General features: G+C 37.8%; 1 protein-coding gene across 9 annotated transcripts in view; it reads left to right on the plus strand.

Annotated features, from left to right (window-relative positions):
• Positions 1-19,775, plus strand: part of PDLIM5 (PDZ and LIM domain 5) — a 231,114-nt gene extending 211,339 nt beyond the window's left edge. For all 9 annotated transcript variants that reach the window (XM_070452156.1, XM_070452155.1, XM_020906712.2 and 6 more), the window contains 4 exons: positions 7,584-7,764; positions 11,761-11,881; positions 14,352-14,467; positions 16,320-19,775. In XM_070452156.1, coding sequence (XP_070308257.1) covers positions 7,584-7,764; positions 11,761-11,881; positions 14,352-14,467; positions 16,320-16,409 — 508 coding nt within the window. In that variant the 3' untranslated portion in view covers positions 16,410-19,775. The remainder of the gene's footprint in view (positions 1-7,583; positions 7,765-11,760; positions 11,882-14,351; positions 14,468-16,319) is intronic.
• The last annotated feature ends 6,857 nt before the right edge of the window (positions 19,776-26,632 follow it).

The following is a 26,632-nucleotide window of genomic DNA, read 5'->3' on the forward strand; positions in this document are numbered from 1 at the left end:
AATACTGGAGCAGGTTGCCATTTCCTACTCCAGGGAATCTTCTCAACCCAGGGATTAAACCCACGTCTCCTGCATCTCCTGCATTGGTAGGCGGATTCTTTACTACTGAGCCACCCAGGAAGCCCTTAATATATTCTTAGCATATGTCAAATACTGTATTATAATTTTACCTGAATCATTATTAAATTCTCATAACCTTGTAAGGCAGTTATTATAATTGCCTCAGTTTCACATATGAGAAAACCAAGGCACAGAAAACTTACATATTTGCTGAAGTTACATAGATAGTAAATGGTAAAACCTGCATTTGAGCCCAGATCTGTGTAACTTTATATTCATGCTTTTAACTTGCACTACTTAGGAAAATGTTATAGTATTATATTATGATAATTAAGAACTATAGAACTCTAAATGAAGTTCTTTTACTTTATGTAGAGAAAATACATATCAAGATATATTAATGTGTTTCCATTTCAGTTCAGTCGCTCAGTCGTGTCTGACTCTCTGCGACCCCATGAACTGCAGCACTCCAGGCCTCCCTGTCCATCACGAACTCCCGGAGTTTACCCAAACTCATGTCCATTGAGTCGCTTATGCCATCCAACCATCTCATCCTCTGTCGTCTCCTTCTCCTCCCACCCTCAGTCTTTCCTAGCATCAGGGTCTTTTCAAAAGTCAGCTCTTCGCATCAGGTGGCCGAAGTATCAGAGTTTCAGCTTCAACATGAGTCCTTCCAATGAACACCCAGGACTGATCTCCTTTAGGATGGACTGGTTGGATCTCCTTGCAGTCCAAGGGACTCTCAAGAGTCTTCTCCAACACCACAGTTCAAAACCATCACTTCTTCGGCACTCAGCTTTCTTTATAGTCCAACTTCCACATCCATACATGACTACTGGAAAAACCATAGCCTTGACTAGACAGACCTTTGTTGACAAAGTAATATGCTATCTAGGTTGGTCGTAACTTTCCTTCCAAGGAGTAAACGTCTTTTTTTTTTTTCCATTCATTTTTATTAGTTGGAGGCTAATTACTTTACAACATTGCAGTGGTTTTTGTCATACATTGAAATGAATTAGCCATGGATTTACATGTATTTCCCCATCCCGGTTCCCCCTCCCACCTCCCTCTCCACCCGATCCCTCTGGGTCTTCCCAGTGCACCAGGCCCGAGCACTTGTCTCATGCATCCAACCTGGGCTGGTGATCTGTTTCACCCTAGATAATATACATGTTTCGATGCTGTTCTCTTGAAACATCCCACCCTCGCCTTCTCCCACAGAGTCCACAAGTCTGTTCTATACATCTGAGTCTCTTTTTCTGTTTTGCATATAGGGTTATCATTACCATCTTTCTAAATTCCATATATATGTGTTAGTATACTGTAATGGTCTTTATCTTTCTGGCTTACTTCACTCTGTATAATGGGCTCCAGTTTCATCCATCTCATTAGAACTGATTCAAATGAATTCTTTTTAATGGCTGAGTAATATTCCATGGTGTATATGTACCACAGCTTCCTCATCCATTCGTCTGCTGATTTCATGGCTGCAATCACCATCTGCAGTGATTTTGGAGCCCAAAAAAATATTCAGCCACTGTTTCCACTGTTTCCCCATCTATTTGCCATGAAGTGATGGGACTGGATGCCATAATCTTGGTTCTCTGAATGTTGAGCTTTTAAGCTAACTTTTACACTCTCCTCTTTCACTTTCATCAAGAGGCTCCTTAGTTCATCTTTGCTTTCTGCCATAAGGGTGGTGTCCTCTGCATATCTGAAGTTATTGATATTTCTCCCGGCAGTCTTGATTCCAGCTTGTGCTTCATCCAGTCCCAACGTTTCTCATGATGTATTCTGCATATAAGTTAAATAAGCAGGGTGACAATATACAGCCTTGACGTACTCCTTTTCATATTTGGAACCAGTCTGTTGTTCCATGTCCAGTTCTAACTGCTGCTTCCTGGTCTGCATACAGGTTTCTCAAGAGGCAGGTCAGGTGGTCTGGTATTCCCATCTCTTTCAGAATTTTCCACAGTTTATTGTGAGCCACACAGTCAAAGGCTTTGGCGTAGTCAATAAAGCAGAAATAGATGTTTTTCTGGAACTCTCTTGCTTTTTCGATGATCAAGCCGATGTTGGCAATTTGATCTCTGGTTCCTCTGCCTTTTTTAAAACCAGCTTGAACATCTGGAAGTTCACGGTTCATGTATTGTAATATATATAAATATTGTGGCTACATATACATGTAACCATATATACTACTGTATAAATCAGGGGAAAAGAAACAACTTAAGCAGACTTGCCATATCTTAAGATTGTGGCAATGTACTCTTCTTCATAGTGTTAGAGTGGGTAAATGAGAAAGAAGTGAGTAAATAACAGACTGAACAGTTATGAGTTCTTACTTCCCCTTCAAGTGACTTTGTACTGTGTACATACATTCTTAGACTCATAGAAATGACCCAGAGAGTGAAGGGTTTACTTTTCCAGTTTCTCATCTAATGTGGAAATATAGTCATTCTATAAGCAGCGCTCATTGAGTATTTTATGTGCCACTTCCTGTAGATACCAGTGATACAGAAATCAAAGACATACTCCCTTGCTTTAAGGAGGTTGCTCTTCTAAACTGAGTTGAGTCCCTTCCCGAATTCATATGTTGAAACCCTAACCCCCAGTATTTCAGACTGTATTTGAAGATAGGGTCTTTTTAAGAGGTGAAATGGGGTCATTAGAATGGATCCTAATCCAGTATCACCGATGTTCTTTTAAGAAGAGGTTAGAACACAGACACACATAGAAGGAAGACCAGGTGAAGATGGCCACCTAGAAGCCAGAGAGAGAAGCCTTAGAAGAAATTAACCCTGCCAACATCTTAAGTTTAGACTTCTAACTTCCAAAATTGAGAAAATAATTCCTGTTGTTTAAGCCACTCCCTCTGTGGTGCTTTTTTAAGGCGGTTCTAGCAAATGAATACAGTTATACTAGACAAGCAAAGCAACACCTGTATCAGTGTGGTAAGTCTTACAGAGATACATCTAGAACCTGTTGGTGCAAAGAGGAGAGATGGGGATTATCTAGCTTCGACAGCCAGTTACTTTTATTGGAAAGAAATTGCCAGCAATAAAGTTCAGTAGTCTACTTATAAAGCAGTACTTTTATACAACAAATAGACGTTGAAAGCTTACAAAGTGCTAGCTAATACTAAGGTGGGCTTCCCTAGTGGCTATGTAGTAATCGTCTACCAGTGCAGGAGATGTGGGTTCAATCCCTGGGTCAGGAAGATCCCCTGGAGAAGGAAATGGCAACCCACTGCAGTATTCTTGTCTGAAGAATCCCATGGACAGAGGAGCCTGGTGGGCTACAGTCCATAGGGTCGCAAAGAGTTGGACACAACTGAGAGTTGTTAAGAGAGTAAATCCTAAGAGTTCTCCTTACAAGAAAGAATTTTTTTTTCTATTTCTTTAATTTTATATCTATATGAGATGGTACAAAAAAAGAAGCATTTGTTTTTCAACCTGGATCCCTACTAGCTTGTACCTGTCGAAATTTACAGTTCCTTTCATCTTTCTGACTAAGCTGTGCTTTTTCTCTGAATTCTTACCTGCCTTTGCTTCCTTTTTTTGGCATAAATATCACACCAAGAAGACGAACACACCACAGCTCTTCTCTCTCAGCCAGTCAGTGCTCCAGCTCAGCTCCCTGCCTTCCCATGTCAGTCAGCAGGCATTCAATGAGGCTCATGGTTGCAGAGGACTCAGAGGGAACCGAATCCTTCATTCCACTGTGCAGTTATCTAAGCCTTTCGTTCCAGTTCCCAGATGGAAACCCAATCCTCCCTAGGACAAGAAGAGCGTATTCAGTGGTAATCCTGTGTTAATGAGTTTGTTAAATTACTCTGCTGACACAGAGAAGAGTGGACTTTGTTATATGTAAGAAATTTTATTGTTTATACATAACTTCAAGGGCACTGACAGGGAAGATGCTCTTTCAGCTTAGCCAAGGAGAATCTGTAGGAGCCTGTCCGTATTAGAATGGAGGTGTGACAGGAGCAGGGTCACTGTCAACTCACTTTTTAAAGGTGCAGAGGGAGTTTCTCTGGTGTCATTAATATCATTCACTATTCAGATTTGATAAAGAAACTTAAGTAAATACCTTAAGATGACCCTTTTGATGGACTGTTTATTTATAGTGGACTCTATCCTAGAAGGCTTCCAAAAAGACTCTTTAAGAATAGCTGAAATGTAAGAAAACCTTCTAAAACATAGAAAAGAAAGCAAAAGAAGAATGGAAATCATGGATGAGGCTATTAAAAATGAAGAGTGGAAAGAAGTTTGTCATTGAGCCTGGACAGTAATGACGTACATACATCCTTGTCTGTGGTTAGAATTTGGCTATGAGCCTTCTGTGCTGAGTCACTTCAGTCCTGTCTGACTCTTTGTGACCCCCTGGACTGTAGACCACCAGGCTGCTCTATCCATGGGATTCTCCAGGCATGAATACTGGAAGGAGTTGCTCTGCCCTCCTCCAGGGGATCTTCTCGACCCAGGGATCGAACCCGTGTCTCTTAACGTCTCCTGCATTGGCAGGTGGTTTCTTTACTGCTAGTGTGGCAGTTGAAGAAAATTTTGCAAATTAATGTTTAGTGAGATAAAAAATAAATCTCTTGCTCAGAAGAAGCAAAACTGTTCTTGTTACAGAAACTTGAAAGGAATTTCTCCAAGGAGTCCGTGTAAAAGTGGCCCTGTATGATCTCACAGCCAGCACTTCGCACAGCTGCTTCCGGGAGGAGTGCGAGCTGGCTTTGTGGGGCTGTCTCCTCTCCAAGTGTCGGCGCGGACTGAAGGTGTCACACACGGCACCCGTCATTACAGAGCGTCCTGTGCAGTGGGCCAGGCCCAGTCTGCTTAGACTTGCAGAATGCAGTTGTGTGCTGGTCTGAGTTGATCTCAATACATATCTTAGAAAGTCTAGAAAATAGGTTGTATGTTCCTCAATCGGCTGTTCTCAAATGTCTTTTTTTACCCCCTCAGGTGGAGTTTGTTAAATATTTGGTAGCACTGATAGGCATGTTTCAAGAGGAAAGCTTTCTTCCAAGTGCATACTAATACTTACGCTTCAACAGAATGTGGAAATCGAAGTTGAACTGACTTGTTTTGCAAACTGAGGAATCAAATAAAGATACAATAAGGATACTGGCCTCAAGGGCCATCCACCCTTCTGGATGAGCTGAAGATGTGCCCTGATAGATACTTCCTAGTAAATAGGTTTGAATCTGCTTTAATGTCCAGACAGATGGTAGCGTAAAACCTTGAAGTTGCGCCATCCTCTGCTTCTGTGTTATGGTCATAGTCAATTTAGCATGGCAGATTTTTCAGAGAAACATAATAAGATACCCACCTGGTGAAAAGTGCAGCGCACCCCTAAAACTTTGTCAGCCTTTGAGCCTGTGACTCCTTGGCTTATCTTTGAAGGTAAACTACTTGCCGGATATATATTGAGAAAATGAATGAAGTGTTAAGTAGGACTATTTATAAACCAGTTGAAAATAGAGGGACAACCTACCAAAAGTGCCATATTCTGTTACATAATAAATGATCTATAGCTCTTTTATTTTCTGGTGAGAATTAATTAACAAAAGGCATTCCTTACTAGTGGTAACAAAAATGGTACCCTAAAGTTTAAAAATAATAATAGTAAACTACTTTTCTCAAATGTTGAAAGCTGCTTATGCAAAATGGCATCATAATAGCAATAAGAACCAAGGCTCAGATGGTAAACTGTCTGCTTAGAATGCAGGAGACCTGGGTTCAGTCCCGAAGATCCCCTGGAGAAGGAAATGGCAACCCACTCCTGGACTCTTGCCTGGAAAATTCCATGGACTGAGGAGCCTGGTAGGCTGCAGTCATGGGGTTGCAAAGAGTCGGACACGACTGAGCGACTTCACTTCTCTAACAAAAAGTAGGGTAAAAAAATGGGGCTTCCCTGGTGGCTTGGATGGTAAAGAATCCACCTGCAATGCAGGAGACCCACATTTGATCTCTGGGTCAGGAAGATCCCTTGGAGAAGGGAATGGCAATCCACTCCCAATATTCTTGCCTGAAAAATCCCATGACAGTGGCCTGGTAGGCTATAATCCATGAGGTCACAAAGAGTCGGACACAATTGAGCGACTGAGCACACACATCGGGTAAAAATTACTTTCTTACACCCCACAGAACACATTTTAATCATTCATCGAAAGCCTTTCAACTTGCTTGATTCTTAGAGAATTAGGTGCTGGTTCTGAGAAAACAATATATTTGCAAAGAATTTCCCAGTAGGAGATAGTTACTCAACACAAAGGTTATTGTCAAAGGCTAAAAAATATTTTAACTTTGTGATGCTCATTGCTGTGACTTTTCCCATTAATTGTCTGCCTAAAGGTCGAATATCCAATGTTTACTAAGAATTAGTTACCCTGTGGTCACTCAGTCATGATAATTGATGGTAATGTAATCAGAGGCAGAACATCAGTTGACTAAAGCAGTATAATAGAAATCAGGAAGTTCAGCCTCTGGCCTTCATTCAGTCAATGATTTTATGATATATGTCTTATCTTTGACCATTCTATATCTCAGCTTCTCCATCTGTTAAACTGAGTTCATAATAACTGTCCTGGTCTGTCTCACAGGAATGTTGCATGGACAAATTAGATAAGTGTAAAAGTGCCTTGGAGGTAAAGCCACTCTGTGAATAAAAATTAGTGTGATGTAGCTACTGAAAAGTGTGTTGCAGAACCTAGAATAGTTAATCTCCACAGGCTTCATGACTAGATAAAGCTTCATAATGGATTCCTGTCAGGCAAATGAAACCCATCTTATCAGTTCATGGCTGTATAGTATTTAATGGAAAAGAAATCTCTTTACAAACATTTTCTTACCTTGATACAAATGTGCATTAGAAATCAGTCATGTTTGAATTAAATAAAACCTTTCTAGGTAGCTTTAAGTCACCTCTAATATCCAGTTTATAATTTCTGTAGTCATTTTGGAGGGTGAGGATTTGATATGTTTACAAAAGTTGTGAAGTATATGAAACAATGTATGGGGGAGAAAAATTGACTAGAATGGTTTTTTTTTTTTTCCCAGTAATAATTGTTACTGTTTTTAAGACTCTGACATTACCAAATTGAGATTTTAAAAATCTTGTTTATTTTTTAGAAATCTCAAGCTCTCATTTCTGCCTAACCGATATATGTTTTCCTGGTTACTTCTTTTTCTGTCACAGTTAATATTCTCATTATCAGTTGTTATCATGATACACTCAGTCATTGCAGCTCAAAAAACCTAATTACCAGATCCCTTGAAGACAGAAAACCAGGGCCTTTCTTGAAGGAATCCCTTAAGTGCTGATTCCTCTCTCCTGTTCTTTTCACTTCAGTGCACAGAGAGTTCTGTGTAAATTGCCAGCACCCACGTGTTTAGTCCTTGAGAAGGAGAATTGAGCAAGTATTTAATTGTTTGGACATTGCAAATAAGAGTTCCTATTCAGGCTAACTAGAAACTTTTATTCCAGAGCCAACTTGATCTCTTTTCTTTTGGCAGGGGACCATTCCTAGTGGCATTGGGGAAATCTTGGCACCCAGAAGAGTTTAACTGTGCTCACTGCAGAAATACGATGGCTTACATTGGATTTGTAGAGGAGCAGGGAGCCCTGTATTGTGAGCTCTGCTATGAGAAATTCTTTGCTCCAGAATGTGGTCGATGCCAAAGGAAGATCCTTGGAGTGAGTATTGGAAACCTTTTCACTCTGAGTGAGTTTTAAAGCAGAACAATTTTTTGGTATGAAACACTTCCATCATTTTTACTTTTTATTTTCTTCTTGCTTGATCCCCTCTCTGCTTTCATCACTATTTATTTTTGTAAAGCAAAACTAAATAGACCTCTGTGGAAGTATATTGGACTCATGGGGTTAAGTTGTCTTTGGTTTTGTCTTACTGAGTACTGGCTTGTCTGGTGAAAGTCTAGCCACTGTGGGGAAAAAATAATTTACTGTGGGTGTGCTGCCTCAACAGGACCCTGTTTGCTCAGGAATGAAGAGGTCGCACAGGACCACACACATCTGAGTTCTCAGAACTGACACCTTCACTGTTTTAAATTAAATTCCATCGCTTTTATAAGAGCAGCATTTCCCCATTTGTCAGGGTTCAAGCACGGGACACAGATCTCATGAAATATATAAAACATGAGGCTTATAAGTGATACATTTTTCTTGAATTCATATAATGTTTAAAAATATAACCTCAGGTTTATGAGGGTATACATGTGATAGAAAAATAATCAAACCACACCTTTTTTTTTTTTTTACAAAAAGGTAGTAATTTAGGATTCAGATACATAATAAATAATGATGAATGAATGAATTTTCTATTCTGGAATACCCAATTTGCAGTTGTGAAGTAAGGGTAAGGCATTTCCTATGGGTGACCAGGAATTAAAATTTTACTTTAGAATTAGCCAAGGTGACTGGACTCGTATGAAACACTTACATACAACTCATACAAAATTTGAAAATTACATTGCTGAGTTCTAATATCCCCAATATAGCAGTGTAATAATGAAGCTCTAATTCATCCCCATTGAGAGAAAAGAGTATGAAACAGTGATAGATTTTATTTTCTTGGGTTTGAAAATCACTGTGACAGTGACTGTAGCCATGAAATTGAAAGATGCTTGCTCCTTGGAAATAAAAGCTATGACAAACATAGGCAGCATATTAAAAAGCAGAAAAAACACTTTGCTGACAAAGGTCCCTATAGCCAAAGCTATAGCAATTATGTACAGTCATGAGAGTTGGACCACAAAGAACTCTGAGCACCAAAGAATTGATGCTTTTGAATTGTGGTGCTGGAGAAGACTCTTGAGAGTTCCTTGGCCAGCAAGGAGATCAAATCAGTTAATCCTAAAGGAAATCAACCCTGAATATTCATTGGAAGGACTGATGCTAAAGCTGAAGCTCCAATACTTTGGCTACCTAATGTGGAGAATCGACTTATTGGAAAAGACCCTGATGCTGGGAAAGGTTGAGGGCAAGAGGAGAAGGGGACAGCAGAGGATGAGATGGTTGGATGGCATCACTGACTCAACAGACATGAGTTTGAGCAAACTTCAGGAGATAGTGAAGGACAGGGAAGCCTGGTGTGCTATAGTTTATGGGGTTGCAGAGTCAGACACAATTTAGCTAATGGCCAACAACAACAAATTTTAGAATACATCTTTAAATGAGTCTAAAACTTTCAAGACACTTTAAAATTATAAATATACTATGTGAAATATTTCTGTGTTATTGTACAATATGTAGAGAGGAAAACAGGAGGATAATTCAGGCTATATCTTTTCAAATGACAATAAGTAGACTACATTAATACTGTTTTAGTATATAAATGTGTTCTATGGATTGTAGAATGATTAATAAAACAAAATCAAGTAAGAGTTTTAGCACCAAATGAGGTTCTAAAAAATGAAATCTTCAACTCGTTGCTTTAGACATGCACCAGAACTTTACTAAAGGGACAAGTTTTCTGGATTGTGTTTTAGTTGTTTGATAATCTTATGTTAAAGTGGCTTAAAACTCAACATTCAAAAAACTAAGATCATGGCATCCGGTCCCATCACTTCATGGAAAATAAATGGGGAAACAATGGAAACAGTGACAGACTTTATTTTCTTGGGCTCCAAAATCTCTGCAGATGGTAGCTGCAGCCATGAAATTAAAAAAGATGCTTGCTCCTTGGAAGAAAAGCTATGACAAACCTAGACAGCATACTAAAATGTCTACTGCTGCACTATAAAAAATATACGTTTTTCACAACTACACATCAATAAACTTATTTAAAGAATGATTAGTGTTGTTTAAACATATAAATGTGGTGAATAAAAGTAAGTCTTTCATAAGCATTTGCTACACTAACTGCTTTCCCTCAAAGGGTGTCAGGAAACACTAACTTGTAATGTGGTTTCACAGTGTTATCTTGAAAATGTCATGAAGAAAGGGCAAAACATTGAAAAACTAAAACAAACCTATACATTGTCCCTATACAAACCTATACATGTCTACAGCAGTAGACATTGCTTTGCCGATAAAGGTCTGTCTAGTCAAAGCTGTGGTTTTTCCAGTGGTCATGTATGAATGTGAGAGATGGACTATAAAGAAAACTGAGCACTGAAGAATTGATGCTTTTGAACTGTGGTGTTGGAGAAGAATCTTGAGAGTCCCTTGGACTGCAAGGAGATCCAACCAGTCCATCCTAAAGGAAATCAGTCCTGAATATTCATTGCAAGGACTGATGCTGAAGCTGAAACTCTTAATACTTTGGCCACCTGATGCAAAGAACTGACTCCTTAGAGAAGACTCTGATGCTCGGAAAGATTGAAGGCAGGGGGAGAAGGGGATGTCAGAGGATGAGATGGTTGGATGGCATCACCGACTTGATGGACATGAGTTTGAGCAAGCTCTGGGAGTTGGTGATGGACAGGAAAGCCTGGCATGCTGCAGTCCATGGGGTCGCAAAGAGTCAGACACAACTGAGCGACTGAACTGAACTGAGCCTGTTAAAGATGGGATAGTAATCTATCTCAAGGATAGAAAGTTAAGTAGATACTAGAAGCCTTGGTTATTATTTGGTTGAATGTTTCACTTGTTGTCCATGCTCATCGTGATCTCTTTGGGTCTAGATAACTGCTGTTTTTTCCCATTGTTCTTCAGTAGTGAACTGGGGCATTTTCTATGGCTAATGACAGCTGTTATCATTTTATTTTGAAAGTTTTTTATTAGAAAATATTTCACTCCACAAAAATTAAAAAATACAAAAATGTAAAGAATAAAATTAAAATGACTTATATATTACCAGTCCCAGATAGATCCTCTTAACCTGTAGGATGTGTTTTCTTCCATTTTGCTCCTGATAAGTAATTCATTTACAGAACTGTAACCATACTATACTTATAGCATCTCATTTTTTGTGATAATTATTATGGAAAGAGTAAGTTCCTGTATTACTACCTGCTCTTCAAAAATGATTTCTAATAGCTCCATCTCTTTCTCTGAATTCAAAGAAATGATTCTTTGCAAAGCAAAATTCTCAAATTTTCTTTTACTAATTAAAATCTGGTCCAAGTCTTTGATACTTAGTATATATAACCATAGGGCTGTTTGTTGACTAGAATCCATGCTCTGTGGTTAGATTTTAGACCCTTATTTGAATATGTGCTTAGTATAGTCATAGCTGATTTTCAAAATACTAAACATGTGTTAAACATGATTGGATTACACTGATTAAGTTGTTGCTTCCAACATGGGACAATGTATGGGTTTGTTTTAGTTTTTAAATGTTTTGCCCTTTCTTCATGACATTTTCAAGATAACAGTGTGAAACCATTACAAGTTAGTGTTTCCTGACACCCTTTGAGGGAAAGCAGTTAGTGTAGCAAATGCTTATGAAAGACTTACTTTTATTCACCACATTTATATGTTTAAATAACACTAATCATTCTTTAAATAAGTTTATTGATGTGTAGTTGTGAAAAATGTATATTTTATATAGTGCAGCAGTTTAGATGATCTGTGAGTCTGTCCTTAAATATCTCGAGTTCCTTAGATGAAAAGCTTAGGCAAAGACTGCGCAGGTATGTCTACTTTTGGGTCAGTTTAAAAGGACTGTATTGGTACAGCCAGTAAAGTATGTATCATCTTTCTTTACATCCAATTGCCTTTCTGTAACAGGAGGTCATCAGTGCTTTGAAACAAACTTGGCATGTTTCCTGTTTTGTGTGTGTGGCCTGTGGAAAGCCTATTCGTAATAATGTTTTTCACTTGGAGGATGGTGAGCCCTACTGTGAGACTGGTAAGATCTTTAAGCCAGTAGTTTCTTAAGTTGTAAATGAAGATAAAACCCCTATATTGCTATCAATTTGAAAGGAAATGCTAAGCAAAATAATATAGTTTTACTAGAGGTTTTAGGAGCACTTAATGTTACTGTAACTATGTAGCAAAAATGTATAAAATTTTTATATGACTGTCAAAATCAGATACTACCAATTTCATTAAGAAAAGTGCATGTATAGGCAGTTACTTAGAAAACTATTTTTCTTGAACCTCCTATAACTTATGGATATAAATCATATGAAATTGTATAGCTTAAAGCCTTATTTTACACTCCACTAGTGAATTTTGAGTGATTATAAACATGAGAAATGTTCATCTTTTGAATAGAATATTGGTACGCTCTTGAAGGCAACTGCCTTGACAACAAATTGTAATCCTTTGTTATTTTTACTGAATCGGAAGGTAATCATGGTTTGCTCCCTTGGTGAGATTATTTTTAAGAAAACAAGCTCTCAGTATTAATGCCAATCTACTACATTTGTGCTATTACCTAAACTCTAAACACTTCCTTTTCCTTTCCAAAGGCTGTAAGTAAGCTTTCATAGCACTTACTTATTAATGTTATTCTTACTTAGATATTACTACAACACATACATCTTTCAAAAAATAAAATATTTCCCCTTTATTATGCCTCCACTTAGTATCACCACATTCCCCCATGGGGTTTTATTGTTGTTCTACCTTGCAGTTCAAAGGGTGATACTGGACGAAGGGAATATTCTGCAATACTCAAGTTAAAGAAACAGTGAGCCTTCTAATTTGAGGCTGTTGACCATGACTTGACCCTTCTTTGCCCAATCTAATTAGTAAATTCTAACAGTTCTGTTCCTGGTGGATATTGAATTGATTCATTTCTCTCACCTCAACTGCCCCCTTAAATCCAGGTCACTCTTACCCTTTGCCTGGGCATTATAATTGCCATCTAAAATGGTTTACCTTCCTTCCCCCAACCCTCAGATAGCTGTAGTAATATTTTTTTAAATGTGAATCAGATTATGCTTGATACCTTATGGCTTCCAGTAGAGGAAAAACTGTCTTCCTGACTGAGGCCAGCTTTGCCAACCCCATCTCCCCCACCTGATTGTTTGGATTCTAGAGAATGTCAGTGGATTCTTAGCCACACCTGGCCCCTTCGTTGTTTCTGAACCTGCTAAGATCCATCCTGCCTCAAGGCTTTTCTGTTTGTCTCTTTGGACTGGAATTTCCTTTCCCAGGTTTTCTGAAGTGGTTCCTCCCCCTCTTTTATTTTCAAGTCTCAGCACAGGTATTATCTCCTCATGGAGGCCTTTCCTAACCCCTTCTGTAATATAGTGTTAAACACCTCCCCCAATTATTCTCGGTTGCATCCCTCTTGTCTTTCCTTTATGATCCTTATCACAATCTGAAGCTGTTTGCTATCATTTTTTTTTCATTTATTTTTAAAACATAGTAAATGGTGACATCCTGATCCCAGTAAGAATATAAGCCCCATATGGAGAACAACCACATCTATCTTCCCCACCATTGTGCCTCTAACCAGCACCCAGCACACAGGAGGACTCTGTGGGTGTGTGCTGAGCAGATGGCACTAGGGAGTATTGAGGATTGTTGAGAAAGGTGACTCGAGTTGCAAATGGCAGCCTACTTTCTCCTCTAGCCCAGATGGGATTAGAAATGTCAAAGAGTGAACCATGAGTGAAAACACATAGTAAGAGTAGCTGCATAAAAGAAAATTGCCAGTAAGTTCTAATTTAGTCATGATAAACATCTTGTCAAAACTGCTTTCTTCAGAAGGAAGACATTAATACTTTATAACTCTGTGTCAAGTAAGAGGTATTCTCTGGGTAAGGATTTTTAGCATGAAGTTGTAAAATGGGAAGGAAAATATAACAGAAGAAAAAGTGCCTAATATTGTTGTGATACAATACAGCTAGAAACTCAGTCACAGCATTTATTCACGAAGGTTTCCTGTGACTTTTTTTCTTCCTTACCAAGTAGATGTGCTGTGGAACTTGCTAATAGCGGGGTTGCGGGAAAAAAGGTTTTTTTATACATTTTCATGATTTATGTTCATTAGTCTTATTGTTGCTAGGTATTGGATGTTCTCATATTTTATTGAAATAATCATGCCTGTTGGTAACTTATCAGAGAACAGTGATCTTCATATACATTTGGGCATTTAATAAGTTGGACAGAATTGAGAAGTAACATATGGAAAAACATAATAAAGAATGTTAAGTTGTATATATAATGTTTTCCAAGGGTAAACTGAAATAAACTACACATAATGCTCAAGTCAGATGTTATGCCATCTGAAAATTTTTCTGTTACTAGTAACTGTATCTTTATCATCTCATTTAATTCTCATTTTGTTGCTGTTCTCTGAAAGCTCTCATTCTACATTTTTGTCATGTTTCAATTATGTCTGCCCCACCCCTGCCCCAATACAGATTATTATGCCCTCTTTGGTACTATATGCCGTGGATGTGAATTTCCCATAGAAGCTGGCGACATGTTCCTGGAAGCTCTGGGCTATACCTGGCATGACACTTGTTTTGTATGCTCAGTAAGTAAACTCCTGATTCCCATTCAGAGGAGCACAGTATGGCCAGTTCTAGCCTGAGCACTAAATGGAAATAACGGTTTTTATATCTATCAGTCCCTGAAACCTAGAAATGTTTTACAGTGGTTTTGAAAGTCAAGTTCATTAAAATTTTTGGTACTTTTTGAAATTGTTTGGCACAGAATAAGATGCTTACGCCTTTAGAGAAATATTCTTAATACATCTTTGTTTGTAAGGAGAAGCTATGAATTTCTTAGAAACAGTAAGATTCTTTTACGTTTTTTAAACTGTGTTTTATTGGAGTGTCTTTAGTAATTTATGAAAACAGGTAGTTCTTAAAAGAGAAGTAGACTTTTATAAATATCTGTTATTGACTCAATACTGGAAGTAAACTATATGTTGATCCATTTCCTTCCTTAGCAATAGTCTATGAATATTCTTTTTGAGACTAAAATAAGCTTGTAGTAATATATTTACCTCTCTCATTTCATATTTTAGTATATTTGATTTTTATTGATGAATATTGATTCAGAGTTAACTTTAACCTAAGATATATATTTTTTAAATTTAGAAGTAAATATTTAATAAAGTACTCTATTCAGATGATTGATTTTTTAAAAATTATATTTAATAGTTTTTAATAACATTGTATGAAGGGGGAAATGACTAGTTATTTGAAGTCACATGATTTCCCTAAATGTTACTATTGAACCCTGTCTTGTTTACTTCATCCATCTCTTAGACTTCATAAAATCTGTAAAAAGCAGTAATTTTAGCAGATTTGCCTCCTCCTGTTCTCCGGTAGATCTGCTCAGGAGCATTGTTGCTGCTGTTTTTAGTTGCTCAGTCATGTCTGACTCTGCAGTCCCATGGAACTTTGGGGCTGCCAGGCCCCTTTGTCCATGGGATTTTCTAGGCAAAAATACTGGAGTAGGTTGCCATTTCCTTCTCCAGGGGATATTTCAGATTCAGGGATCAAACCCACATCTCCTGCATTAGCAGGCGGATACTTTACCACCAAGCCACCTGGGAAGCCCTCTCAGGAGCATTAAAATTAGCAAAGACAGTGGGAAAGATGAGAAGACATAAATGTGAATAGCTCACTGACAGTATAACATCCAGCAGCCAGATGTGGACTACGGTCTTAATAAGAAACAAACAAACAAGAAAAGAGACAAAGAAATGAATTAAAAAGAACTCTCAGGTATTCTCTGGTGGCTCAGGCAAAGAATCCGCCTGCAATGCAGGAGACCTGGGTTCGATCCCTGGGTTGGGAAAATGCCCTGGAGAAGGAAATGGAAACCCACTCCAGTATTCTTGCCTGGAGAATCCCCTTGGAAGAGGAGACTGGCGGGCTACAGTCCATGGGGTTGCAAAGAATCAGACATGATTGAAGTGACAAAGCACAGCACACTGGGGTTTTCTGTGCCTGTATATTTAGGGGCCAAGGAATGTGTGGCAAAGCACCTGTGTTGGATTTGTTTGGTTTGTTTTTCTTAATGCCTTGGGTCTCTACAACAGAAGTCATGTTTAAAACATTGATTAGAATTTGAGAATAGAAATTACGTTTAATGTGATTGCTTTATGTGTTCATTTTTTCATTGTGGCCAAATATTCATTCCCAATTAAGAAATATAATGATCAATAAGTTTAAATAAGCTAAAATGCATTCCAGAGAAAAGTCATTCTTCATTGCTTTTGAAAGATGACATGGAATGTTATAGTAATCGTGAAATGTTAGGAGGTATGACACAACCAACTGAAGTGTTTTGTCATTGGGTGAAAAATCATTTTCCCCTTTTTAGGCATACTTGATAAGATAATGACATTCTCTCAAATAATGCTTCTTTTTCAGGTATGTTGTGAAAGTTTGGAAGGTCAGACCTTTTTCTCTAAGAAGGACAAGCCACTTTGCAAGAAACATGCTCATTCTGTGAATTTTTAAAAGTCAGCTGTCCAGGGGAAGAGAAGAAATTTGAAGAGAAAGAGGAGAATTTAAATTACCAATGAATTTTTAGATTTAATATTTATATCAAGTTTTGAAAAATAATAGTGGCCCTCAGGGGATAAATTCCAAGCTTTGAAAACCAAGTCTATGAGGAAATATTTGGCTTCATAAAGTAAAGAAACAGTTTGGTGTTTATTATTACTTTTTCCCTGTATTTTTGCCCATAAAGTAACTTTTATAAAAATCAATTTCCTGGTTGACTATTAAATTCATCTTAGAATAAATTAGTGAAGAATTAAATTTTAGAATAAAAACCTTCAACTTCTATGCTGAAATAACTAAAGTTTCTTTCCTTGTTAGGTAGTTTTGAGTTAATCTATAAAAAGACAATGAAAATGCCTTACACTTAAATGAAACATTGTGTTTTTCTTTAAAAAAAAATAGCATTTATCTTTAAAACAGTAAATAGGAGTTTAAACAAAGAATTTTATCAGTAGTAGGTGTCAGGTTTTTTTAAACTGTATACATTTTTTTTGTCTTTACAGTTGATCATTCCAATAGGAAAGGCCAATGAGATTTTGATCAAAACATGTCTTGCCAGTAGGAGATGTTATATTTTTGTCTGATTTCCCTCCACCCCTAAAAAGCCACCATGTAGCTTATAAATTTCAATTTTTTGCCTTTTATTAGAGTATGACCATTTTCTATTAATTGTGTATGTTTTACCACCTTTGTCAGTCAAACTATTTTTTTTCCCCTTGCCTTATGCTGAGGTAAAGAGCTTGTTGAATAACTTTGGACTCTGAAAGTTGTCTCTCTCTTTAAAGAGAATAAATAGAAAAGAATGTGGTTGGGAGTGATGGTAAATCACAAGTTTGGATCAGAAATTTTTTAGAATTCCCCCTTTTTAGACAGTGAGTCAGTTTGATCAGTTCCAGAGTTATACTATAGACTGATGAAGGTTTGAAAGTTCTCTTTGCAGAATAATTTTTTTTTTTGTTCAGTTCTACACTAGAAAAGTAAAATCTTGGTTTGAGGATATGATAAAAATTTAGATTTTTTTTTTTCTTTTGGTAGTTTTTTCTCAATAATAAATGAACCACTTCTAAAAGTAATCATGAAGTTTGGAAAGCTTTTGTTCACAGAGGTTTGATAGTATAGAGAGGAACATGATTAATTACTCAGACCAGCCTGTTCTTTATTTTCTTCATTTTAGGGAAAAAAAATTATGTAGATACCACATGAAGACAGAGAAACAGTTGTGATAAGATCATGAATCCTGTTGATATTTGCCCAGTGAGAAAAGAGATTATGGCATTTGGTAGTTTTTTTTTTTTTTTTTCCTTTGTTTCCAGAATGGACAAAGCCCATGATCACACAAGTTATCACTTGGATTTGTTTGGGGAAGGGTGCTTTTACAGTTGAGACTGAGCCCCACCCCCTGCCCTTCCCATCCATCACTTGAGACTTCACTTCCATTGTGTGCATGTTTGTTAGAGAGCAGGGTGTTAAGCTACAATATTTGTTTAACCTCCCTAAGAACTGTTCAAGGTATCTGTCCTGAAAGCTGCTAATTCATGGTCTAGCAGACTTACATTATATGCAGATAGTAATTAACTGGGAATAAAAGAATGAGAAGTGTGACGCAAAGTAGCAAACTGAATGTTTCACCAATGGCAACCCAGAACTGTCCCCTTGCCCTGCATCTTGTCGGGAGGCAGGGAGTTTTTTCTGTTGTGTTTTAAAAGCTGGAACTGAATCGTGCTGTATTTCCCATTGCTGCTGAAACCACCCATAGAAGACACGCTGCATTGTCACGTATCTTAATGTCAGTTCTTTGCCTTACATGACATAAAATAAGTTGGTGGTTTTGTTTTAGTGTGGTAGAGATTTTTTTGTTGTTTTTTAGTTTTGCTTTTACAGATGGTAAAGAGTCTGCCTGCAGTGCGGGAGACTTGCATCTCTAGACTCGCATCCTTAGATCCGGAAGATCCCCTGGAGAAGGAAATGGCAACCCACTCCTGTATTCTTCCCTGGAAAACCCCATGGACAAAGGGGCCTGGCAGGCTACAGCCCATGGGGTCACTAGGAGTCGGACATGACTGAGCGACTTCACTTTATAGATTATATGCCAAGAGAGTATTTGATAAGTCAGTGGTATTGGAATGGCATTTGGGTATTTCATTCAAAGAATTTTATTTGATCTGGATTTCTTATAAAGTTATATTAAGGATTTTGTTTTTATTACACTTTTCTTTCTGCATATTATTCTTGGAGCATAATGTTGCATTTCTCTAAATTTTATCCCTAAAAGGATAATGTCACTTCCTAACATCATTTGTCTTTGGCTTTGTCCTTTGCTTCTATGGCAAAGCCTTCTTCTGTCTATTCTTAAAACAGTTAATCCTGTGAAATAAATACTGACTATAACCCAGAAGAATCTCTGTATTTTATAGTGGGGAATGCCATATTTAATACACCAGCATTAATCTTTTAATAACTGGCAGAGCACTTTATTCTTCTGGTGAGCTCCCAGAATATTTATTTTTCTGATTATAAATATTCCATGTCAGTAGCATTTTTGAATTGTTACCTCCTTATTGTAGAGCATTACTTTTAGTCTCTCTTGATGTATATTTTGGAATGTTGTGCTTAGAATAATACAGATTAAAATCACAGTATGTGATTCTAAAACATCCTCTACTTGGTTTCCCAGTTTCTAAATGTATGGCATGTCTTCAAGGGCAAAATGTTGGTCACTGAAGTAGCTGTCTAAAAACAATCCTCTACATGTGTAGCATTTGTATTTCCTATTGATTCAAGTTACAGTTAGCAACTAAAATTAAAACCTGATCATTGGTCACTGTGCAAACAAGTAGAAATTAGAGTTTAAATCTTCAAAACAGCATTATGTTTAAAAATGATTATAACAAAAACAGTATTCATGTTAACATTTTCAAGGACTACTACTATAGAAAATACTCTTTCCTGTTCAACTGTTAATCTAGAGTTATGTTAACATTTTGGTGATATTTGGGGTTTAGTTATTGCTATTGCAATAGAGGCTTTTCAAACATAAGGGAAGGGAAAACACACTGAATCATTTTACACAATTTGATGTGTCTTCAATTTGTCCTCTTTCAACCCCCAAATGTTTTAAGGTTTGGGGTTTGGATTCTCAATGTATCATTTACCATATGTATTGGTCTCTATCTTCTGTTTCTCTGCATTTTTCAGTTTGTATATGTCTGTGCTATTTTGCTTTTGGATACATTTTCTAATTAAAAACCACATGAGAAATATAATCAGTATATAAACCTTAATGTGCACATAATAAATAAATGGCTGCAGTGATACAAACAAGTTCTCTTGGTTTTTCTTTTTGGGGGACAAGAGGTTTCTATTGCGTCATCAAGGGAAAAAATAATGTTTATAGGATAGGCTGATTGTCAGAATTCCTCCTTTATGGTATTTGCCTATCAGAATATCCCAGAAACATGTTTGAAAATATTGTCACATTTATTTTATTTTATTTTATTTTTCCATTTATTTTTATTAGTTGGAGGCTAATTACTTTACATCATTACAGTAGTTTTTGTCATACATTGAAATGAATTAGCCATGGATTTACATGTATTCCCCATCCCGGTCCCCCCTCCCACCTCCCTCTCCACCCCATCCCTCTGGGTCTTCCCAGTGCACCAGGCCCGAGCACTTGTCTCATGCACCCAACCTGGGCTGTCACATTTATTTTAATCCATATTATGCTTTGCATGTAGCATGTATACAATAAATGGTATGAATAGATAAGTAAGCTCTATTGTCTTTTCTTTTAAGAAAAAATACTGTTGTGACTTCCTTGGTGGTCGAATGGTTAAGAATTCGCCTTGCAATGCAGGAGACATGGGTTCACTCCCCCGTTGGGGAAGTAAAATCCCACAAGCTGCTGAGCAACTAAGCCTGCAAACAGCACCTTCTGAGCCTGCACCCTTTGGGGCCCCTGTGCCACACGGGAGAGGCCGCATGCTGCAACGACCAGAGCTGGTGTGACACAAGTCGGCCCGCAGGCCACAACTACTGAAGTCCACACACTCTGTAGTCTGCGGGCCACAACCAGAGTCCATGCCCCCCAACAAAAGATTGCACACGATGCAACATAGATCCCACATGCTGCAACTAAGACCCAACACAGCCAGATGAATTTTTAAGTTTTAAATTTATTGTCGAAATAATTTATTGGAATAACCTGTCATATCAAACATTATATTGTGTCATATATCATATTCAAACAACATCAGTCATCTGCATTTTCATGTCTTTCATTGACCAGGGTACATTACTTCATTCTTAACTCATCCTGATCTCATTAACTTTTCTGTAATGAGGTAGGCTTACCTGTTCCTTGTTTGTTTATTGCTTTAAGGTTTTTTTCCAACTGTATAAAGTTGAGAGGACTGTTTCTGTTGCAGGCTGAATATTGGAAATAAAAGACAAACTCAAGTCTATTTGCTCACAGTATATTAAACTGCAGAAGCCAAACTTACAAGGGCATCAAGTCTGCATGTGACATTTTAATAGCTGCTGTTTGGTTTCTATCAATCACGTCATTGCACATTAAAATGCACCGACAAAATAAGAGATCTGTCATTCCTTCGTTAAGAAACAGTAATCCAGTACAAGATTTATAGGCTTAAGACTCAACACTGTGTGTTCACAATAAATCCCCATTCAGTGCTCAAATCAGAACAAGCCTCCCTGTCGTTCAGTGTTTTCTGCTCAAAATGTCCCCCATATAAGATTATCAAAGGTTTTCTTACAGAACTACATATAAAATCTTTTTTTGCCAGAAAAGCTTAATTTAGGTTGGCGGTTTCCCTTTTTGAGTCCTCTCAGACAAGATCTTGGTTATATCAGAAACACATAGGACCTGATGTATTATTAGTGGGCCTGGTGTTAATTAGGGAGAATTACCAGAAATAGTTTGCTTCATGGGAATTTATTACAGAATCACACTTGACTGATGGCAGAATAGGAGTTGCTGAGAGAGAGCAGCTCCCACTCATAACCACTAATTAATAAGGTGCCAAAATTCTGCAGAGGAGGTTTCATCCCCAGTGTGGGAGCCTCAGAGGGAAAATGGTTCCTCTGCAGCATTTAAAATTTTAAAGAGGAAAGGGACCAGGACACATGGCTACCCCACAGAAATCCCAAGACTGATACAGGTTTGTGTTGTATTTATGAATGAGAGCATTTAACTCAGGAAGCACGGAATCCAAAAGTTTGTGAAAGAGTATCTTTCCCTCCCAAAGTCAAAAATAGCCTGTACATTAATTGTACTAGGAGATACGGGCAGTGTTTTTAATGTGGCAAGTGTCTGATCGGCTTGGCTGCTCATTTTATGAAGAATCGAATTTAGAACCATTTGTCTAGTATTTGTGGTAGTATATTACTGAACTTCTTAGTCCATGATTTAGAAGCTGACTGAGTAGGTGGCAAGATTTCATCAATGATTAATAAGAAAGGTTGGTTTCCACACCTTAAACACAAAGTTGGGGAAAAGTAAAGGTGTGTTTAGTGATTGGCACTAATGGCAAAACACTGGGGGAGCCCTATTAAATGAAGGTTTGCCAAGAAGGAATTTTTTTTTCCTGTGTCTGTAACTGTTAATCATATATAATAAAGCTCAGAACATTTGCTTAATGTAAAAGAAGAAAACATTTCCATGTGAGAAAAGCACAGATCACTGACCTCAGAGAAAAATAACACAGTTGAGAATTCCCAGAGTATAATTTGTCAATTTCTCTTCAGCTCCCAAGGAAAATGACTTCTGTGCCAGCTCCATGAATTGACTGACATGTTCTCTAATGCATTCATCTTTCTAAGGACAAAGTCTTCTGTTAAATAACTGGGCTCCAAATTAGGTTTTCATCTTTGTGTTCTAAATTGTCACATTTGCTCCCAAGTTCCAATACACTTAAGCTTGTTTTTATTTTTCTCTTTCCTTCCTTTGTTTTTTGTTTCTTTTGCTTGTAAAGGACACAACTGGTGCTGTAGTTGTGTAGACAAAATAGCATTGTTTGTTTAAGGTATTTTAGTAGACTGTAGTAATCTTTAGAAGTGTCTTGACTCTTTTTTTGGATGTGAGAGTTGGACTGTGAAGAAAGCTGAGCGCCGAAGAATTGATGCTTTTGAACTGTGGTGTTGGAGAAGACTCTTGAGAGTCCCTTGGACAGCAAGGAGATCAAACCAGTCCATCATAAAGGAAATCAGTCCTGAATATTCATTGGAAGGACTGATGTTGAAGCTGAAACTCCAATACTTTGGCCACCTCATGTTAAGAGTTGACTCATTGAAAAAGACCTGATGCTGGGAGGGATTGGGGGCAGGAGGAGAAGGGGACGACAGAGGATGAGATGGCTGGATGGCATCACTGACTCGATGGACATGAGTTTGAGTAAACTCCAGGAGTTCGTGATGGACAGGGAGGCCTGGCGTGCTACAATTCATGGGGTCGCAAAGAGTCAGACACGACTGAGAGACTGAATTGAACTGAACATTTTTTTTTACCTAGTATATCACTGATATATCAAACTGTTCCCTTGGTAAGTAGGAAAGTAAAGTAATTCCAATGACTTTTTCTACCAGTATTAATTTTTGTGTTTTGAAATGAAAAGCAGAAGAATCCATGGTGTTTTTCAAGTATGAAATTTGAAATATAAGTTAAATTAGTTCTGGCTTTATCAACTGAAACTTACCATTTATTCTGCTCTGTTAAATTATTGTGCCACTGCTTAATAATTTTTCTGGTACTATTATAAATACTTCAAATAAAAATGAACTTAATGAAAAAGATGAGAGGCACTGAAGTGAACCCAGTACTTATGCCTGAAAAGATACAAATCAACAATGTGAATCTACTATAGTTTTCTTATGCCTGAATCAGAGAGTTGTAGATGATCTTTAACAATATATCAACATAATATAGATGTTCAGAGTATAAATTAGATTTGGAGGGAGGAATGTGTTTGCTTCTGGTGGATCAGACTGGGTCCCTTCAGGAGACAAATATTACATAGTAACAGGAGAAGTTTAATGCAAGGAATTACTAAGGTATGAAAGGAAAATAACCGAAAATATAAAGAGAACTCTAAAGGGTAACCTAGGACTGAGAGAGAGGCCCCAAGGAAGGAAAACCTTAAAAGAAGGCCCCTTTCCATGGCTGGAAGTCAGACCTCGTTGAAGAAAGTGTGGTTGCAGCCCACAATGGCAGAGAAGTTCTCTGGGCCAGAGCTGGTCATCAGTTGCCCAGACAAGGAAACAACTCTCTGAATAGAGAAGCCAAGACTGGTAGGTCAGTGTAAAAGGGTGTGGGAATCCTGCTGTGGGTGCAAGGCCTGAAATGCATCGAGGGGGCTGTGGCAAGGTGGTCACTAGGGTCAGGCCAGGGAAGTGAGGTCACTGAGCGACCGTGTGCTGTGGACGCACAGCTCAGGCAGAGCCGCCAGATGTCCCTCCACACACAAACCATGAGCGGACCCTGCAGCGGGAGTCAACAAACCCAAAGGCAGCACCTGAAACCAGAAAAGAAGCCCCTGACTTCTGCATTATTCCTTCAGTCTCCGTAGCTGACAGAGCCTCACGCCATGCGCCCTGGAAAGGAGAAATGTTTGAAGAGTCCAATGCACTATCATGGAGCAGGTACTGAAGGGTGAATTTGGAACTAAAAATCAATAAACTAATAATTGGCATATATGAGTTCAAGATAAAATTAGATTCTCAGCTAAACTGAAACTTCCATTATCCAGAATATCAGTGCCTGTTCTCAATGAATCAGAAGGTAGAACAAGATATTCTAACTTCTTTCTTTATTGTCAAAATCCTCTGATAATTACTATACTATCGGTTTGCGAAGTAAACATATTGGCACTGACTTTTTTTTTCAAGAGCTGCCATCTAAATATGCAGTGCAACTGAACAGCTCTGAATATTTCAGAGATTTAGTCGGTATAGCAGGGTTGGACACTGAGCAACTGAGCATGCACACATGTCCTAAGATATAACCAAAAGTTTTTTAATGAATTTATTTTATTATACTAATACTTACCTATGGTTTAAATGAGTAAAACATTCTTAAGGTTTGTGTTCATTGGGTTTTCAGTTAATAATAGAAGTTTTCCTGTATAAACCTAAACCCCTATCAAATATTAACAGAAAATGTTGATTGTTTTCATATTAGTAATAAAAAGCAAAGAATTTAACATTTTCCTCTTCACAATAAACCATGAAAGATCAAGCACAGTGGATCTACAATAATGACATATTTATTTGTATAGTCATTGTAACTTGTATGGCATATTATCCCTTACATGAGGGTACACTGATACCCTCTAAGTTTCTAATAATTGGAGAAACTAAGAGTCAAGTATTTTTAACTTGCATATTAGAGATGAGAAAATGAAAACTCAGAGAAATGATTCTCTAACAACACAGAGAGACTAAGACATTTTTAAAGATTAGGGAGAAAATTTATTATTTCATCCACATTCCTTTAGAGTTCCTCTTACTAACAAGGGAGAATGCCAATATATTCCATTGGTAAGGACAGTTTTAGGAATTACTTAATTTTGATAGAATGTGTAAAATTTAAAAGCCATATCCATCTGACTTATACAGTTGCCTGCCACACAGATGTCAATATTTGGGAGGTTTGCAATTGGACCATCTGTTCTTCAAGGATATTTGTGATGCAGTAGCCCCCTCTGCAATGCACCATTTGCTGTTCTGTGTGCTGCTTCATTTCAGAGAAGCACAGAAATAATGAGAGTAAATTATGTTAGTCTGAAGCGGAGGAAACACCCAGTGTGATACCAAACAAATCAGAGGACTATAAGAAATGCAATTTCCATTACTTTCACACTCAGATCAGTAATAACTTATTTATAACATCTTGGGAAACAGGTCAGGGTGGTTGATACTCAGTTCAGTGTTAACCTTTGCAGTGTGATAAAGTTAGTTCCAGGCCATGAGTAAAGAATGGAAGGTGGTAAAGGTGAGATCTTGGTGAGAAACTGCATATACATCCAATTATGCTGACAAGGTTACCTAAGATTCTCATTTGAAATAAAATCTCTCTGCTATTTGGTAATGGCAGGCAACACTGCTAAGTCCACTGAAGCATAGCTGGAAAATCCAGCTGCCCTCACATCTGTTTTGCATGACCTTTCAATCATCAGCAAATACTTCGGCCTCTAGGAATGGAGGACTGGGTAGGATATGGCTATGTGACTTTCTAATCTATCACTATGGAAAACATATTGAAACAAAATTCATGCATGCCATGTACTGTGCCCAGAAATTAGAGACTTGTCTAGATGGTGTTAAGGTTTTGACCTATCTAGAGTGCTCACACCTGCTTCTTACATTCATGTTGTTAATCCTTTGTTCACAAAATGAGACATATTATGAAATATGTGAATGGACTTCTCTGGCTTAAGTCTTAAATGTTTAGGCTCTTAAACTGGTTCAAACTAAAATAACATTCATGAAATAGTGTCTTTTAGACTTCTAATGATTACATTTATTATATGCAGAAGCCTGTGTGATGAATTAACTCTCTGCTTCCATGAGAGCCTTGACTTTATTACAGTACTTGAGTTCTTAGTTGTAACAAAATGTTCTGAAAATAAGAAAAGAAGGAAAAAAATGACTAAAGAATCCCTTGAAAGGATTGTCATGAAGTTTACTCTTACGCTAATAAATTTCATTCTCACACTAATTTGATGCGAAGCCAGTGGAATAGGTGCAAGAACACAGTTTGGTTTATCTCAAGACCAACTTTAGCTGTTGTCAAAGAGAAGCAGTTATTCTGAACACAGTAGTTATCCATAAATATTTGAATCAAGCATTTAAAGAGAGGGAACTTTGTTTAGGAGGAATACTGTAGGTGCTGGTATTTGATAAGTTTCTCTGAGCTGAATTTTGATTACCCCAGGCTGAACACCAGGGCTTCCCTGGTGGCTTAGATGGTAAAGAATCCACCTGTAATGTCAGAGATCTGGGTTTGATCCCTGGGTCAGGAAGATCCCCCGAAGGAGGGCACGGCTTCCAGTGTTCTTGCCTGGAGAATCCCATGGACAGAGTAGCCTGGTGAGCTATAGTCCATAGGGTGGCAAAGAGTCAGACAAGACTGAGCGATTAAATCCAGAACAGATTGAACTTAT

Source organism: Odocoileus virginianus, chromosome 21 (assembly GCF_023699985.2).
Source record: "Odocoileus virginianus isolate 20LAN1187 ecotype Illinois chromosome 21, Ovbor_1.2, whole genome shotgun sequence".
NCBI classification, from domain to species: Eukaryota; Metazoa; Chordata; class Mammalia; order Artiodactyla; family Cervidae; genus Odocoileus; species Odocoileus virginianus.